General features: G+C 38.5%; 1 protein-coding gene and 1 non-coding gene across 51 annotated transcripts in view; both read left to right on the top strand.

The window, feature by feature from the left end:
* Positions 1-16,891, top strand: part of PBRM1 (polybromo 1) — a 123,206-nt gene that overhangs the window by 100,431 nt on the left and 5,884 nt on the right. For 21 of the 50 annotated variants that reach the window (XM_069475840.1, XM_069475839.1, XM_069475850.1 and 18 more), the window contains 4 exons: positions 5,075-5,258; positions 6,128-6,338; positions 7,036-7,237; positions 14,179-14,334. In XM_069475840.1, the coding sequence (XP_069331941.1) occupies positions 5,075-5,258; positions 6,128-6,338; positions 7,036-7,237; positions 14,179-14,334 (753 nt within the window). Of the gene's footprint in view, positions 1-5,074; positions 5,259-6,127; positions 6,345-7,035; positions 7,238-10,648; positions 10,814-14,178; positions 14,335-15,908; positions 16,047-16,891 lie in introns of all 50 variants that reach the window. The other 29 variants (XM_069475815.1, XM_069475812.1, XM_069475823.1 and 26 more) reach the window with 7 other exon arrangements.
* LOC138388879 (U6 spliceosomal RNA) lies at positions 16,289-16,392 on the top strand. The gene has a single exon (XR_011234351.1). It is a non-coding gene; the product is annotated as a U6 spliceosomal RNA (small nuclear RNA).

Raw genomic sequence — 16,891 nt, 5'->3', positions numbered from 1 at the left:
TACAGTAAGACATATGTTAACTTCATCTTGAGATGAAACCAAAAAGAAAATGCACGTACTAGTCATAAAGTGGGATTTCAGCCTAGCTTGTGGAATTCAGTATCCCCCAACCCCCAAAGAAAATGGGTTTTATTACATAAGCTTTGGAGGAGTTATGATTTCATTGTGTTAACTATACACACTGTTATATGTACATCTTATTTTTGTACTTTTTTCTTTCTCTGAAATAGAAGTTTTGAAGATAATTAGGTGAGGTGTCAGTTTTTCATCTTCTGTTACATACACAGAAGGAGGCAGTCCTGTTTTCCTAACTGTTAGATATATGTCCTTTGTTAAGTTCTGTTGAAGAGTTAACTGATTTCATTAACTTAAACAATGATCAGATGGTCACACCTGGCAGAGAGTATCTCCACACTTAACCACTAGATGATAAAATTTCTAGCTCCTGAAACATGATAATTCCTCATTTATTTGCAGGTTCTGTTTCCTTCATCATAGGTTTTTCTAGTGCTTCACTAGTTAAAACTAAAACTCTCCTCAGTAAGGCAAGAAAAATAAAAAGTTTAAAGATTTGAAAGAAAAAACAAAAGGGTCGATTTTTTTTTTCAAAAACTTTACTAGGTATATAGAAAATCCAACAGATATTCAGATAAACTATTAGGTATAATTAATAAATGAAAATATAAAGATATTTATATTTCTATTTACCATCAATAAACAGAAAATTAAATAAATATACCATTTACATTCAATACCTAGGATTCATCTATAAAAGATATATAAGACACCTACACAGACACAAAACTATAAGAAAATTACTGGGAGAAATTAAAAGAAGATCTAGCTGGCCACAGTGTCTCATGCCTGTAGTCCCAGCTACTCAGGAGGGTGAGGCAGGAGGATCGCTCGAGCCCAGGAGTCTGCAGAGAGCTATGATTGTCCCACTGTACCCCAGCCTAGGTGACAGAGCAAGACCCTGTCTCTAAAAACAAAAGAAAGAAAAGAAAAGGAATTCAAGATGACCCTAAATAAATGAAAGTGTTCTATCATGTCTATAGCCAGAAGATTCAATATTGTAAAGATGTCAGTTCTCCCCACATTGACCCATGGGTTCATTGCAGTTCCAATAAAAATCCAGCAGGTTTTATAAATTTTTTGTACTTTGTTAAATGCAGCTTCATAAACTCCTGTCTTTTGGGAGTCTGTCTTTTGGGAGTCTCGTAGGACCCCCAACTCAAGACGCAGAGATATCACATCCATTTCAGGGCCACCAATCACTTTCACTCTTTAGCTGTGAGCAGAATTCTTACCCTTTCCAAATGTATATTTTTCTTTCTATAAAATATGAAAAATCTTAACTGTCCCTTTTCTGAATTGAAAGGCCTTTGGATTATGTAAATAAAGTGTTGTGTAGGTCGAAGGCAGTGATAGTAATTTGTAGCTATTTTAAGCTTCTAAAATGTTTCTGACCTGTTTTGCATGTAAATATTTAATAAGTTGTTAACAAGAATTAACATTCTTGTTGAGGTCAAGAGCAAAATATGGATGTCCTTATTGCTCTTACTGAACATTGTTCTGGAGGTACTAGCCAGTGCAATTAGACAGAAGTAAGAAACAGAAGTCTAAAATAGGGAAAATAAGGAGATGAAAATTCAAGAGAATCAACTAAGAAACCATGGCAAACAGTAAGAGAAGAAAGAATGGTTGAGTATAAAATAAATAACAAATCTATTATTTTAAAAAATTCAGTAATAAGGTAAAATATCTGGGATAAACTTAACAGGATACATGCCGTATCTGTATGAAGAAAGTTTTTAAATGCTATTGAGGGAATGCTTGAACAAACTGAAAAGCATACCATGTGCTTAGATAGGTCTGGACATCATAATGATGTCCATTTTCCCTAAATTAATCTTTAATGGAATCCAAATAGGTATACCAGTGGGAATTTTCTTGTTAGAAAGTTGAGACTAGGCCGGGCGCGGTGGCTCACGCCTGTAATCCTAGCACTCTGGGAGGCCGAGGTGGGCGGATCGTTTGAGCTCAGGAGTTCGAGACCAGCCTGAGCAAGAGCGAGACCCCATCTCTACTAAAAATAGAAAGAAATTATATGGACAGCTAAAAATATATATAGAAAAAATTAGCCGGGCATGGTGGTGCATGCCTGTAGTCCCAGCTACTCGGGAGGCTGAGACAAGAGGATCGCTTGAGCTCAGGAGTTTGAGGTTGCTGTGAGCTAGGCTGACGCCGCGGCACTCACTCTAGCCTGGGCAACAGAGTGAGACTCTGTCTCAAAAAAAAAAAAAAAAAAAAAGAAAGTTGAGACTAAATAAACTGATTTTTAAAATCATATCAAAAAAGAAACAAAAATCAGGAAAATTCTGGAAAGCATAGTGAAAAGGGGTCTTTCCTTCAGATATTACAACATTATATTAATAATATTATAATAATTAAAGCTATTTTATGGTGTGTGAGTAAAGAAATTAATTGAGCAAAATAGAAAGTTTAGCAGTAGGTTCAAATATAATTTAATATATGATAAAGGTGTCATGCTAAATAAGTGAGAAAAAGTAAATTTTTCTCTAAATGATATTTGGAAACTGGATAACTATTTGGAAAAATAAAATTGTAGCCATATCTCACTTCGTAACTTCAGATAAATTCCCAGATGAATTATAGATTTAAATGAACATAAGTTGAGGCAAAAAAATAACAAAAGAAACCATGGGCAAGAAATCCTGTTAATCTCCAACGTAAAACCTAGACCCCATATAAGAAAAGATGGATAAATTCAACTATATAAAAATAGAAACTATCTGCATGACTAAAACTGGCAGAAGCAAAGACAAATGACAACCTTAGGAAAATATTTGCAATGTATATCATAGAGATCTAATTTCCCTCATATATGAAGAGCTCCTATAAAGTAATTAGAAAAAGATCAACATCCAACAGGAAAATTGAAAAAGGTTAAGAAGAGAGAGCAAAAAAATTACCAGTGGTTCTGAAATGAAAATATGACCAATCTCAGCCATTAGAGAAATGCAAATTAAAACTACCCAGATCCTCCCACTTTTTTTTGAGATTACCTGTCAGATCATCAAAGATCCAGAAGACATTTTGTGTTAGTTGACAAGAGCATAGGGAAACAGTGTTCTCCTACTTTGTGGTAGCCTGTGAATTAGCACCTCTATGGAAGTTAATTTGATAATACCTGTAAAAATTAAAATGTACATACCTTTGACCCAGCTTTTGTACTTCTAGAAATTTACACTTCAGATGTATTTACCCATGTGCAATTTTTTTTTCTGAAATTCGTTCTACCTCCTGACATGTGCAAATTGATATGTGTATATGTGTCTTACGTTGTTTATTTCAGCATTGTTTAGCTTCAGCAGGAGAGTAAAAATTTGGAAACAACCTAAATATCCATCAGTAGGGGAACTAGTTGAATAAATATAATATGTTAATACAAGCAGTGATCTTGAAGGTATATGATTTTGTGACATTTAGATGCAAAACAGTGTAAATGATGTGCTACCATTTGTGGGAGTTTTTTATTGTGATAAAATATATATAACATAAAATTCATCAATTTAACCATTTTTAAGTGCACAGTTCAGTGGCTTTAAGTCCATTGACAATATTGTACAACCATCACTACTATCCATTTCTAGAACTTTCTCATTATCCCAAATAGAAACTCATTAAACAGTAACTCTCCATTTCCGCCCCCCGCCCCGCCCCCCGTAATCTGTTCTACTTTCAGTCTGTGAATTTTGCCCATTCTAGGAACTACATATAAATGGAATCATGCTATATTTGTCCTTTTGTGTCTGGCTTATTTCACTTAGCATAATGTTTTCAAGGTTCATCCATACTGTACCATGTATCAGAATTTTATTCCTTTTTAAAGCTGAATAATATTCCATTGTTTATATACCCCATTTTGTTTATCCATTCATCTGTTGATGGGCATTTAGGTTGTTTTTATGTTTCAGCTGTTGTGAATGATACTGCTATGATCATTAGTGTATAAATATCTCTTTAAGCCTCTGATTTCAGTTCTTTTGGATATATCGCTAGAAGTAAAATTGTTGGGTCATATGGTAACTTTGTGTTTAAATTTTTGAAGGAACTGACAAACTTGTCCATAGTACGTGCACAATTTTACTAATCCTACCAGCAATATACAAGGGTGCTCATTTCTCCACATCCTTCCCAACACTTGTTATTTTCCATTTTTTTTTAATAATAGCCATCCTAATGGGTGTAAAGTATATATCCTTGTGGTTTTGATTTGCATTTCCCTAATGATGTTGAGCATTGTTTCATGTGCTTATTGGCCATTTGTATATCTTCTTTAGAGAAATGTCTATTCAGATTCTTTCCCCATTTTTTAATTGGGTTGTTTGTCTTATTATTGTTGAGTTGTAGAAGTTCTTTGTATATTTTAGATATTATACTCTTCCTAGATACGTTTACAAATATTTTCTTCTGAGTTTTCTTTTCACTTTCTTCATAGTACACTTTGAAGTACAAAAGTTTTTAATTGTGGTGAAGTCTAGTTTACTTTTATTTCCTTTGGTTGCTTTTGCTTCTGGTGTCATGTCAACCATTACCTAATCCAAGGTCACAAAGATTTACACCAAGGTTTTCTTCTAAGAATTTTATAGTTATGGTTCTCACATTTAGGTCTTTGATCCATTTTGAGTTAATTTTTATATATGGTATGAGATAGGAGTTCACCTTCATTATTTTGCATGTGGAAATCCATGCATGGGACCAGTACCATCTGTTGAAGAAATTACTCATTTCCCCCATTGAATTGTCTTCAACCATTTATCAAAAATCAATTGCCCATAAAAGCCTAATTGTGTGGATTTGTTTCTAGACTTTTCAGTTCTAGTCCATTGATCTATATAGTCTACCTTTATGCCAATATATACCCTTTTATATCTTTTTAGTTTTGAACCATATGACTATATTAATTCAAAAATAGTAAAATTTTGAAACAATTATTAACTATGACCACAATTTACTCCTTTAATTTCTCTCCAATTTTCCCTTTCAGGAAAGTGTGCTGTATTGTCATTCAAGGACTTCCTCTCCTGCAGACCAACTGAAATACCAGAAAATGACATTCTGCTTTGTGAGAGCCGGTACAATGAGAGTGACAAGCAGATGAAGAAATTCAAGGGACTGAAGAGGTTTTCACTCTCTGCTAAAGTGGTAGATGATGAAATTTACTACTTCAGGTAAATCTCGAAAAAACTAAGGAAGAAAGAGCACTTCAGCTAACTGATACCAAAATAGTGTAGTCTAGGGCCAGGGGCTGTGGTTCACGCCTGTGATCCTAGCACTCTGGGAGGCTGAGGGGGAGGATCACTTGAGTTCAGGAGTTCGAGACCAGCCTGAACAAGGGCGAGACCCTATCTCTACAAAAAATAGAAAAATTAGCCCAGCATGGCAGTGTGTGCCTATAGCCCCAGCTATTCAGGAGGCTGAGGCAAGAGAATTGCTTGAACCCGGGAGTTTGAGATTGCAGTGAGCTATGATGATGCTGCTTCACTCGACCCGGAAAGACAGAGCAAGACTCTGTCTCAAAAAAAAAAATGTAGTCTCGTGTTTGTTTGTTTGTTTGTTTGTTTGTTTAATTTCATCTTAAACTAGAGGAATATACATTTCAAGTAGAAAATATTAATTAATTCAGTTAAAGATTAAAGGAAAAGCTTCATAATCTGCTGAGACCTAGTAACTGCTCTAACAGTGCCCTTGGCTTAGACTGCAGTAATTATAAATTGGAGGCAAAAATACTTGGTTCTGGTTTACATCCTGTCAGGAGATTTCTCAGTTCTACAGATTATGAAAACTCTTTTCACTGCAACTAGATCCCAATTTTGGACCCAGTGATTTTGTGAGTATTCAGAAGAATCCTTTAAAAACAAACATCTCTAAGTGGAAGTGACTTCATAAATACACGTTTAAACTCTTTTCCTTGCTACCCTTAGAGTATACATTGCAGATTGCAGGAAGTCATTTCTAGACATTAAGGTAGAACACTGCTTTCTGATCAGTCCTGGAGTGGTATTAGGTAATTTTAGTTTTTTTATGTCACTTCTTTCAGAAAACCAATTGTTCCTCAGAAGGAGCCCTCACCTTTGCTGGAAAAGAAGATACAGTTGCTAGAAGCTAAATTTGCCGAGTTAGAAGGTGGTGATGATGATATTGAAGAGATGGGAGAAGAAGATAGTGAGGTCATTGAACCTCCTTCTCTACCTCAGCTTCAGACTCCCCTGGCCAGTGAGCTGGACCTCATGCCCTACACACCTCCACAGGTGAAGGTGACAAGTTCCTGTTACTTGTCTTATTCCCACCTTTGGTTTGCAACAGACTCAAACCAAAGTAAAGAGACATCAAGACCCTCCATATGTGAGCTTCAACCTAGAATCCTGCAGGAAGGAATAGATTCTTTTTTTCTTTCTCAATGCTATTATTTCTGTATTTATTTATTTTTAATTGGCAAAAAAATTATACATTTATCATGTTATGTCACTAATAATTTATTATTATGCCATTAATAATTTAAAATTTAATATCTTCTAGAATTTCATAGATAGCTGTTTTAAATGGCAGGTTTAGTTAGAAGACTATCCCTGCCTTGTACTGAAGAAAAGCAATAGGAGCTTTTATTGCCCGTATCTTTTTAATTTCTCCTTCTTAATTTAGGACCTCATCTTTTGGTTGAGGGTGATCCCTATTGGTATTTTTTTTCTCATTCAGAATTTTGTCAAGACTTGATTGTGAGGTCACCATTACAGATTGCAGTCATGGAATTCAGTGACACTTTCATTTATTTTTTACATGGTAAGAGGCAAGGAAGAGGTGTGTTTTGATCAAGAAAATGGCCAGCTATAAACTGAATATGTCTATAGAACAATAACTATTGAATCACATGTTCCTGGCTTCCAAAACTGTTGAGCGGTTAACTAAATGCAGTGTTCTGATGCACCATAAGAGCTTTCTGTCTTACAGTCTACCCCAAAGTCTGCCAAAGGCAGTGCAAAGAAGGAAAGCTCCAAACGGAAAATCAACATGAGTGGCTACATCCTGTTTAGCAGTGAGATGAGAGCTGTGATTAAGGCCCAGCACCCAGACTACTCTTTCGGGGAGCTCAGCCGACTGGTGGGGACAGAATGGAGAAACCTTGAGACAGCCAAGAAAGCAGAATATGAAGGTAAATAGAGACTAGGCACAATTGTCTCAGCTTTCCAAGCAAGGGGGTGTTTTCAGGAATGCACGTGCCTAGACAGGTTTTACTCTCTTGTTCTTACCACTTGCTACATGAACTTTGTGTTGAGTACCGTTCCAAATGGCACCCAACAGCAGTTTAGATGCCAGTCTTGTCCTGACTAAGCAGAGCGCTACCCCTGACTTGGCCTCTGATCCTGGTGTGGATTCTCCGCACCCCCAAATTTTTCAAACAAATATTTTGCTATTAAAAATTGCATTGATTTTTTTTTTTTTCATTGATCCCTGTAAGCACACATATGTTGAGCTGGGGAATGATTGTATAGTGATATTAAATAGAATTTTAACTAAAATTCATCTGAAAAGGGCCTTTTAAAATCAGTGATCTTCTGTTACAGCTCTCAATAAGCTATATGTTTATTTTTATTTTTTTTTAAGAGAGGGAGGAAGAGAGGCTGACAGTGAGCCATGTATTCAAACTACAGGCTGAGGCCTTGCTGAAGTGCTTGGTTTCCTAGGCCAGTCCTGGCCTGTGCTATGTCTGCATTCATAGCTACTTTTAAGGCACTTGGAGTCTCTTTGATAAAGCTCAATTGCCTTTATTTTTCCTTTACTCTATAATTAAATCACTTTTGGCCATGAGCTGTCATTCAGGGATTTGTCAGTTCTTAGCCATTTAGGGACAAATACTTGAGAGAGATTTTTGGGTTTTTTGTTGTTGTTGCTTTTTAGTATCAGGCACGGCTTTAATAAAGAAATGAGTAGTAAACATTAGATTAGGCAGAACTATTGCCCTTTTATCTATATTTTTCCATTTGGAATTTTATATATTGATTCATTTTGCCAGTTTAGAGCTTTCCTCTCTACGTGGTCAACTGTTAACTCTTCTTTGCTGGGTACAAACCCACTATTTTCCAGCAAATGTAAATTAATTATTAAGGCTGCTCCCTTTATTAAAGTTTATGAAGTCTTCAAAGAAACCCTCCTTTAAGAAAAAAAAAAATGGTTTTATTTCTTTCATTTGTTACAACTGATTGCTTATTATAAAATTATCTGACAGACTTTTCTAAGGATCTTCTGCAGAGAAGCCTAATCCTGCAAGATGCTTAGCCAAAAAACATTTTGTGGCAAAACCATTTCGAGAAGCATTCCAAACTCTCTCTTGGAAACTTACGATGCATATGATGCATATTCCCATGCTAAAGACTTTAAGACCTATAATAAAGAACCTGTTTTTTTTTTAATCTGGCATTTTTTGAAATTTGGCCAGGTATTCATGTAATACCTATTCATATCCTGAAGAACTAATATATTTTGTAGAACATTCTAAGAAACCCTAGTCAGTTCCATAAGAACGTAGAACTTTGGGGAGCTTTGCCATTTCTGACCTTAGTGAAAGTTAAGACCAAATATACCATTCAGTTGGAGGACTGTTGGAAATTAAGCTAACATGCATATAATGCCTGTCCTAAGACAAATGAAGCCAGTACTGGGTGGCTGGTTATTTAGGATGTGAACAGGAGAGAGGTATCTGGAGATATTGTAAAGGTAAACACACTGGAGCAGGGCTGAAAAGTGGGAGAGATGATGGCTTCCAGGAAATTCTGCCAAATTTAAAGGGGAGTCAGAAATTCAGTGAGTACCTAGGGAGGGGAAGTTACATGACTCAACAGCATCTGTTTGAGACATAATATCTGAAGTTTTGGTGTTCTAACCTATTAAATTCAAAACCCACAGTTTGGAGTTTGGCTGTTCTTTTTTCCAAGACAGCCTCATTGGGCTTCTCCTAGAAAGAACCAACAGATAGCCAGTCCAATATTCTCCATAGGCCTGAATTTTTCTAGTTTTTCGACTTCGTTTTTTTGCTCTTGCATTTTACTGTGTCATTTGTGTAGTGAAAAATGCTAGAATTTAAAGTGGAAGTCTGTATCATCAGTTTTTTTTTACTGCTAGCTCAAGGAAACACGTTGTTCAAATAGCCTTTGTCCCTCACATTCATTGTACAAAGGGTCTATAAACTGGGACAGTGTTTGTGAGCAATGATAAGTCTATGCATGCAATTCTGTCACAGCCAAGGGGCCTTTGACTTGCTTGACTTTCATACTCTTACATTAAAGGACTGGAGCTGTTGCTTCTTGATTCTTTTTAAAGCCATGTGACCTTAAGCTATTTCCCCCTCCTCAGATCAGTGGTAGTCTTTTGAATTCCATGTTGGAGGGTTAATATGTGACAGTTAGAGTATCATATTAGTAGTTAGGGCCACAGGTTGCTGGTTCTCTCTGTATCCTTAGACAAGTTACTACCTGTCTTCCAGCCTCCATTTGCCCATGTGAAGAGTGGGGGGATTTCCTGTTTATTATGAATGGTGAAGCAGAAGAAACCCTATATGGTCGGAGTTTGGGGAATACAGTGTTTCTAGAGTTCTCCAGTAAAGATCCAGACTGCTAGCTCTCAAAAAGACTGGGAATATGGTTGCTTGCTCTGGGGATTCAGGCAGGGTAGCTCGAGGGAATGGGGGAGGTGAGGGGTAGCAGGATGTTCTACAGCCCAGAACTACCACAGCAAATTCCCTTCTTGCATTTTGGATGAAATAAGGTGGATTCTGGAATTTTCACTGATTTAGGATGATCTATGGTCAGTATTGAACTGCTCAGCTTCAGGAATCCTGGTTCTTTCAGTATATTGTCTACTGCTACATATGTGTATATATAATTCCCTGCTTCTGATGATTGTAACCTGGAGTACGAGTATAATGCATTTTTTTTCCTTGAGATTTATTAAACATGACCTCTTTGCTTCATTAGAACGTAGAAATTAGTGTTTACTTTCCCTAAAACCTTGTGGAGGAGGCAGTAAGCTACTTTTCCCTTACAGAGTTAATTTTCTTCAGCTGCTAAATCCCATGACACTAATAATGAGTCCTCAAATCTTAGTAAAATTGGGTACAAAGAATCAGGAAATATAGTAAGTAACAATTGTACCAAAAATTATAATGGGCCATGGAATTGCTTCATGTTGAAATTATAAATAATCTGTAATGCTATTAATACTAGAATAATGGTAGCGCTTCTCATCTTCAGGGTGCCTCGTGAGATTAACCATGGTGGTTATGCTGGTGACGTGTTTAAATAAAACCTGTGCTTTCTGAATGTGTGTTGCAGTCTTAACATTCTTGAAATCTTTGCAGACCAGTTCTCAAGATGGGATAGGAAAGCTGGACTCTAGGTTACCAAGTGAAATCGGCCCGACTTCTCCTGTGTTGAGACTAGTCATCTACTGTTCCTTCCATTGAGACAGAACTGTTGCCTGTGTTTTTACTAGTCCTGTTGAATGCAATGGATGGTATTTTGAATTCCTGGGTTAAAAACAGAATTGAAAATCTGAAATGCCTTTACAGAGCGGGCAGCTAAAGTTGCTGAGCAGCAGGAGAGAGAGCGAGCAGCACAGCAACAGCAGCCGAGTGCTTCTCCCCGAGCAGGCACCCCTGTGGGGGCTCTCATGGGGGTGGTGCCACCACCAACACCAATGGGGATGCTCAATCAGCAGTTGACACCTGTTGCAGGTAAAAACAGGAGCTAAGACCATTTTTTTCCACTTTAAGAAATTCCTTCATTTTTTTTTTCTCCAATGAGGAGTAGGCCACAGTCTATAGCCTTTTCTCATGACAGATTCAAAGTCTGAAGTCATCCATGTCGTCCTATATTGCCTTTCCCATATGGGCAATGCCTCCTTTCTGCCCTAGAAATGGGCCCTGGGCCCAACCCTGGGAACTGGTAGGGAGCAGCTCTTCCCTGGCTGTGGGCATGGTCTGGCGATGTTCTGCACCCCAGACTACTCTTGATAGAGTGCTATAGCAGAAAATATAAATAGACCCTGAATTCTGTTCTAGAGGAACTCCCAAGAGAAAACACAGAACCAGTCTTTAGGTGGTATGGATTTTCCCGTCTCATTCCAGTATTCAGTTTGCCTTGTTCTGCTGCAGCCATCCTTAAAAGACTGACCATTTCAAAGGACTTTTTGACAATGAATTGTAAATCCTTTCTTGGTCACCAGCGTGCATGACTGCTAAATAGAATACAAAGTCCTTATTCAATTCATTGTGCCCACTCTGTAATGCTTTTCTATTTAATTACATTAAACTGCATTTTCTGTTAGTATCCCAGTCACATATTTTAAAAAAAAATGATGAATGTGGTTTGCTTGTGTGTGTTGTCTCTGGTTCTGGTAGCCATAGCAAATTTGACTCTTCTTGATTTGAATATACTTGTCTGACATGTTTCCAATGAGAAGCCTGCAGACCACCTCTCGGGCTCCTCCTTTGAGATCTCTCTGAGCCTGGTGAGGTCTGTACAAGCCATCTGTGTTTCTTCTTAAGCAAGCAATCTGACCTCTTTCCCAGGGAGTCCAAGACAGTGTTGTTCAAGGCAGGCTCGTTGGGATGCTGTTTTTGATTTTGCTGTTTTTGTTTTTGTTTTAAGGAAGAGTAGCATAGGATAACTTTTCCATTGTCGCTCCTAACTTTTGTGATGGCAAGTTCTCAAATGCACTGTCGCTGAACTCAGCAGTTGCACTCGCCAAAGCACATCTGAATCATGGCTTTCAGTACTTTCAGTGTAACTGATGTTGATCTAACAAATCTCATAATCGCCTGCTCTATTCCATGGCCCATTTTGGTTAATGGGGTTCCAGAGGTTTTTAGAAATCAGGCCTTGAACATGGGGACTTTGAAAGTTAGAATTCCCTCATTGACATCCTGTTTTGTTCTATTTGACATGTGATATTGTGGCGCTGTGCCCTTGACTTCAAAACCCAGGAACACATTAACAAAATGAATACAAACAGCTAAAAACATTTAAAAAACAGCAGCTGCAGCATTTTAGCTCCCTGTTGGGGAATAACATAGAGCTGTATGGATGAGGAGGGTCAGCCCTCTAGAAAGCCCCTGCTCCATTATTAAGGTTGTACTGGCCAGACTTCTGGGCCGTGGGAGTGAAGGGCAAGCATTCTCTACAATAACCAGTCTTTCATCCTCAGTGGGAACTTTGCAGCTAAGAGGATGATTTTTCATGGTCTTACAGGTTGCTTAGGGCCTGAGTCTTAGCCTTGTTGCTGTCTGAGACCAGCTTTGCTTACAAGCATTGAAGCTCATTTGAACACATGTGACTGGGATAATAAATGCCAAAGTACAGTTTAATGAAGACAAGTGTCGTGTCTTTCAGTTCTTAATAATTTCTTCAACCACAGCCCATGAAGGCTGCGTTCAGATGGGCTTTTGTAATTGAAAGCAAAGCCTCCTAACATCTTTAAATTTCCCACCTACTTGTCCCTAAAAGCTATAACTGGTAGTGTGGTTAAAAGACAGTATGGTAGGTAGCATTGCTTCTCCTCATGGTTAAGATCATGGTGTCTGTTCATAAGTAGTTTTTACTCTGAACTCTCATTTTTAAAAAATGAAACTTATAATCCTATTTCATGTATAAAGATATGACCATTGAAAATTTTGTTATATCGGTTTATGTAACTGTAAATGTTTCAGTCAGCTTAGATATGACCAGTGAAGCAGGGTGAATCGATCTCAGAATTTCCAATAATTTCATAACTTTAAAAGACTAAACCTTTGTAAATAAATACCTTTCACATAATTCTTCAGGGAAAGTCAAAGAGTAAAATTTTCAGAGTCTGGAGTTTTCCACTATTTCCCAGAACCCCTCTCTTCTACAAAGAGTATTTTATAAAAATAAGGTTTGGCACCAGTCCCTCAGTCCTCCCTTTTTGAGGAGCTGTGACCAAAGGTGACTGCATTTTGGGGGGAGCTTTGTATTCTTGTTCATCGTGATCATTACAAATGATCAAAGAAAAGTGAAGTTTTTCTTTTTTAAAAAAATGCCATGTGGTTTTATAAAGGTCTTTTGATAGGTGAGTCCTTGACATTTTGAAATTATTTTCTTTCTTTCATTCCTTTTGCCAAAAATACTTATTTGCTGAACCTTTTCCCTAGCCAGCAAATAATATTTTGTTATGTGAAGGTGCACTTTGAAAATAAAGGGAAAAAAGCCTCTGTTCAGAGAAATTTTTTACTTCAATTAAAATGCTCCCTGTTAACTGAAGGTTTATCTGAGGACATTTGTGAGCTTGGAGACAGTGGTGACAGTTGGCCTCTTCTCATGTCGGCAGAGCCTGATTCTCCAGTTGTTCCTCCTTAAGGTCTGTGTGTAGGCTCCTAAGCAACCTGAGCTTTGGTTGGCTTGGAAGGGCTTAGGTTTTATCTTTATTTTATCACATTTTGAGATTTAAAGATGAAACATTTGCTGCGATGGCTCTTTGAAGCTATTCCCCAGTTTAAGCCTGAGCACAACCCATTCTTTTAACCAGCAGTGGTTGATGGGGCTAGAAGGGAGGAGGAACAGATGTAGAAGCCTTGAAAAAATTTTGCCCCCGAGCTGGAGAACCATGCTTTGTGATCAGGACTATGCGCCTCATTTCCCTCCATTCCCGTTTCCCCTCATGTGTACCCATGATAGGCATATGAGCGTGGGCAGAGTGGAATGATGGTGTTTATGCTATTCGATTAGAATTGCAGTCGGCAGAACTGGTCACTCGTTTGAACAGCTTGCAGTAATCATGAGCTTGGGAAGGCTGTTATTAGAACTTTTTATTATTATTTAACTGAAAACATGCAGCATATTTATCCCAGGAAAAATAACTACAGATAATATACTAAGTACTAATTCATCCAGAAATGTTGGATTTCATATTTGTAACTTTTTATTTTGTTCATTATTGCAACAAAATAATTGCACTAATTGCTGTTATATCATGCAGTACTAAGGGCGCTTATTCATTGGTAGTGCATGTGGGAGGGTTGTTATTACTTAGCTCATGTTGCATGTTAATGATGCATGTCTGAAATTTGTTGTGTCCTTCAAGGCATGATGGGTGGCTATCCGCCAGGCCTTCCACCTTTGCAGGGCCCAGTTGATGGCCTTGTTAGCATGGGCAGCATGCAGCCACTTCACCCTGGGGGGCCTCCACCCCACCATCTTCCGCCAGGTGTGTCCGGCCTCCCGGGCATCCCACCACCGGGTAAGAACTTCATCCTCATTCACTCATTAATGTCATCTTCATGTTCTCTTTTTCCTCCCTCAGCCAGTTGTTCCAGGAGGCACCTGCTGCCCATTGTGGCCAGGCCTTCCCTCACTGAGAATCCCAGGGTTGTCAGCAGCAGGGCCTGTCCTGTATGTTGAGCAGGTGGCCCAGCACTGTGCCTTTGTGCAGCTGACTGCCTGGCAGCAGCACAGGACACACAGCAGAGGCCAGACTCAGCAGACCAAGGGGCAAGAGGCATCTTGTGTAATCACTCAAGCAGTTTGACATGTGCTTCAAAAGCCAACAGCCTAGAAGGCCATGCCTTCTTGTCGGTGAATAAAGTTTCCCAAATTACTAGTTTAGAGTCACATATAAAAACACTTTTTGCTCCTGAGTGCATTTCTTCCTTCAGTGCAATTCTTATCTCACAAGGTTTTCTGTATAGAGCCTCTGTTCCATCTCCTCCTCCTCTTCCTCCTCCTCCTCAAACAGCTCTTCTACAGGATTGCAAAGTTGCTAATGTAGAACTCTTCAGAAATCCTTTGCTCAGTCTAATTTGAACAAAGGAGGGAGAGAATGAATTTGCACTGAATTAGTTTTCTGTGAGTCCCCTAAAAACCATGACATAACATTTTAAAGAACAGCCTAGCCTACCCTCCTAGCTATAGACATGGGTTTTGTCTGTCAACAGAAGCTCAGAAGTTCTTTTGTATAGAAATATATAAGTGGAGTCCAGAAATAGCTACATTCGGTTTCACTTTATAATAAATTAGCAAGCTGAAAAATTATTTTAAAGAAAACTTAAATGAAAGGAATATCACAAGTTTCCATGTTAATTGCCATCATATGCAAAAGAACTCTTAGCTATAATCTAGTTGGAGGGAATATGACATTGAGATGACTTGGCATTGAAACATCAGCTAAGGGCCCAACCCAGATAATATGTGCATGGAAACTTGGTAGATTTGCTTACATCTGTGTTGGACCTACCAATGATAGGGTTTTGCAAAGGATGCTTCAGAGGGTGGACCTAGCTGTGTGCAGGGTGAGCAAACCTGGTGGCTAGTCCTGGAGCCTCCAGCCACACTCTTTGTGAGTGTTGCTTAGAGTATGGCCATCACTCCATAGAAGCATTTGCTCCAAATGTTCCCTAGAGGAGGAAATGTTTGTGGGGGTGGATACTTCGTTGTGGAAATTGTAGTCTGTGTGTGAGTTGCTATTGCAGCAGGAGTCAATCATAAAATAGGTGTTCCCATGTGGCAAGTAGACTTGGTATCTTATTGAGTCTCTAAGACCATGCTGGAGTTGACACCTTCTGGGTACATGTAGTACTCAGTGGGAGCCATGTCTAAGGCCAGTACCCTCTAGATAGCAGATGTCTTTTGATGGGTGTTAGGATGTAGCTATCTTCCATTCCCCTTCTTGAGATTCTGAATTGAATTTGAAGGAAGTACAACACATCTAGTTATAGTCAGGGAGATAGGAAAGAACCCCTCTTAGTGTTTGCACATACACATGTCTAAGCAGGCTTTGGAGAGCAGAGGATTCAGTGAGCTTTTCTGGTGATTCAGCTCACATTCTCACTGGCCTGCCCCTGGCATGGCATTTGTAAATAGAGGAAGCAGAGGGGGTTGCTGATTTGTTTGTGTTGCCCTGCAAAGCAATGATATAGGCAGCTTAGGGAGCCACACTGTGTTGTGGAGTCTAAGGTGGGTAAGTGTCTTGGGTGGGAGGGGGATGGGTTAACATGATGCTGGAGCAGCAGCTTACCACAACCTCCTCATCCCTGAATAATTATCAGGATCCTACGGTGGTGATCCAGGTATACTGGGTACTTGGGAAATAAAAATCCCTGCTTTTTAAACAGAAGCTTTATTATTTATTTTCTCTCTAACAAATAAGAGGATGTCTGATACTTCCTGGAAGTGGCATTTACCAATTCTAAACTTTAGTGCTGGCTTTGGCAGCACATACACTAAAAGTGGAACAATATAGAGATTAACATGGCCCCTGTACATGGATGACATGCAAGTTCATGATATATTCTGAACCTTAGAATAATGAGCTGCTTCTGCATGGTAAAAATATCAGCATTTTTAATCCAGAGGAACTATAGACTATAGAATTAGCTCTTTTTGATCCTTCTACAACCAGTGGGGCTTGTTTAAACTTTAAAGAATAACTCACCACAGTTTTGGTTGTGGCTTGTTAGTTTTTAATGAACTGGGTCCCTTGTCTATTTCTGTTTTATTGGAATAGCCATTGTTTGGCCCTGAGATAAAAATAGCCTTGGACACTAAATTTAGGATATCTCATTATTATCTACTGGTGCCTGTGAGACAACAATTGCTCGTGAGCATTCACCAAGGGAAGTTTACAAAATTACCACCGGAGACATAGTACAAATATAGTAAAGCCATGAAGCCTTTCTCTTTGTCATTTTGCATCTGAAGTGATAGCAACAAGGCTACTCCACTTCCAGATGATCCCTTCTCAGAGGGCGGCTCTCTCAGATGGAAATGTCTTCTCTCTGCCAACGCTAGTGACTCCACTT

The sequence above is a fragment of the Eulemur rufifrons genome, chromosome 7, assembly GCF_041146395.1.
Source record: "Eulemur rufifrons isolate Redbay chromosome 7, OSU_ERuf_1, whole genome shotgun sequence".
NCBI classification, from domain to species: domain Eukaryota; kingdom Metazoa; phylum Chordata; class Mammalia; order Primates; family Lemuridae; genus Eulemur; species Eulemur rufifrons.
The sequence above is the reverse complement of the archived record's forward strand: the minus strand, read 5'-3'. Positions and strand labels throughout refer to the sequence as shown.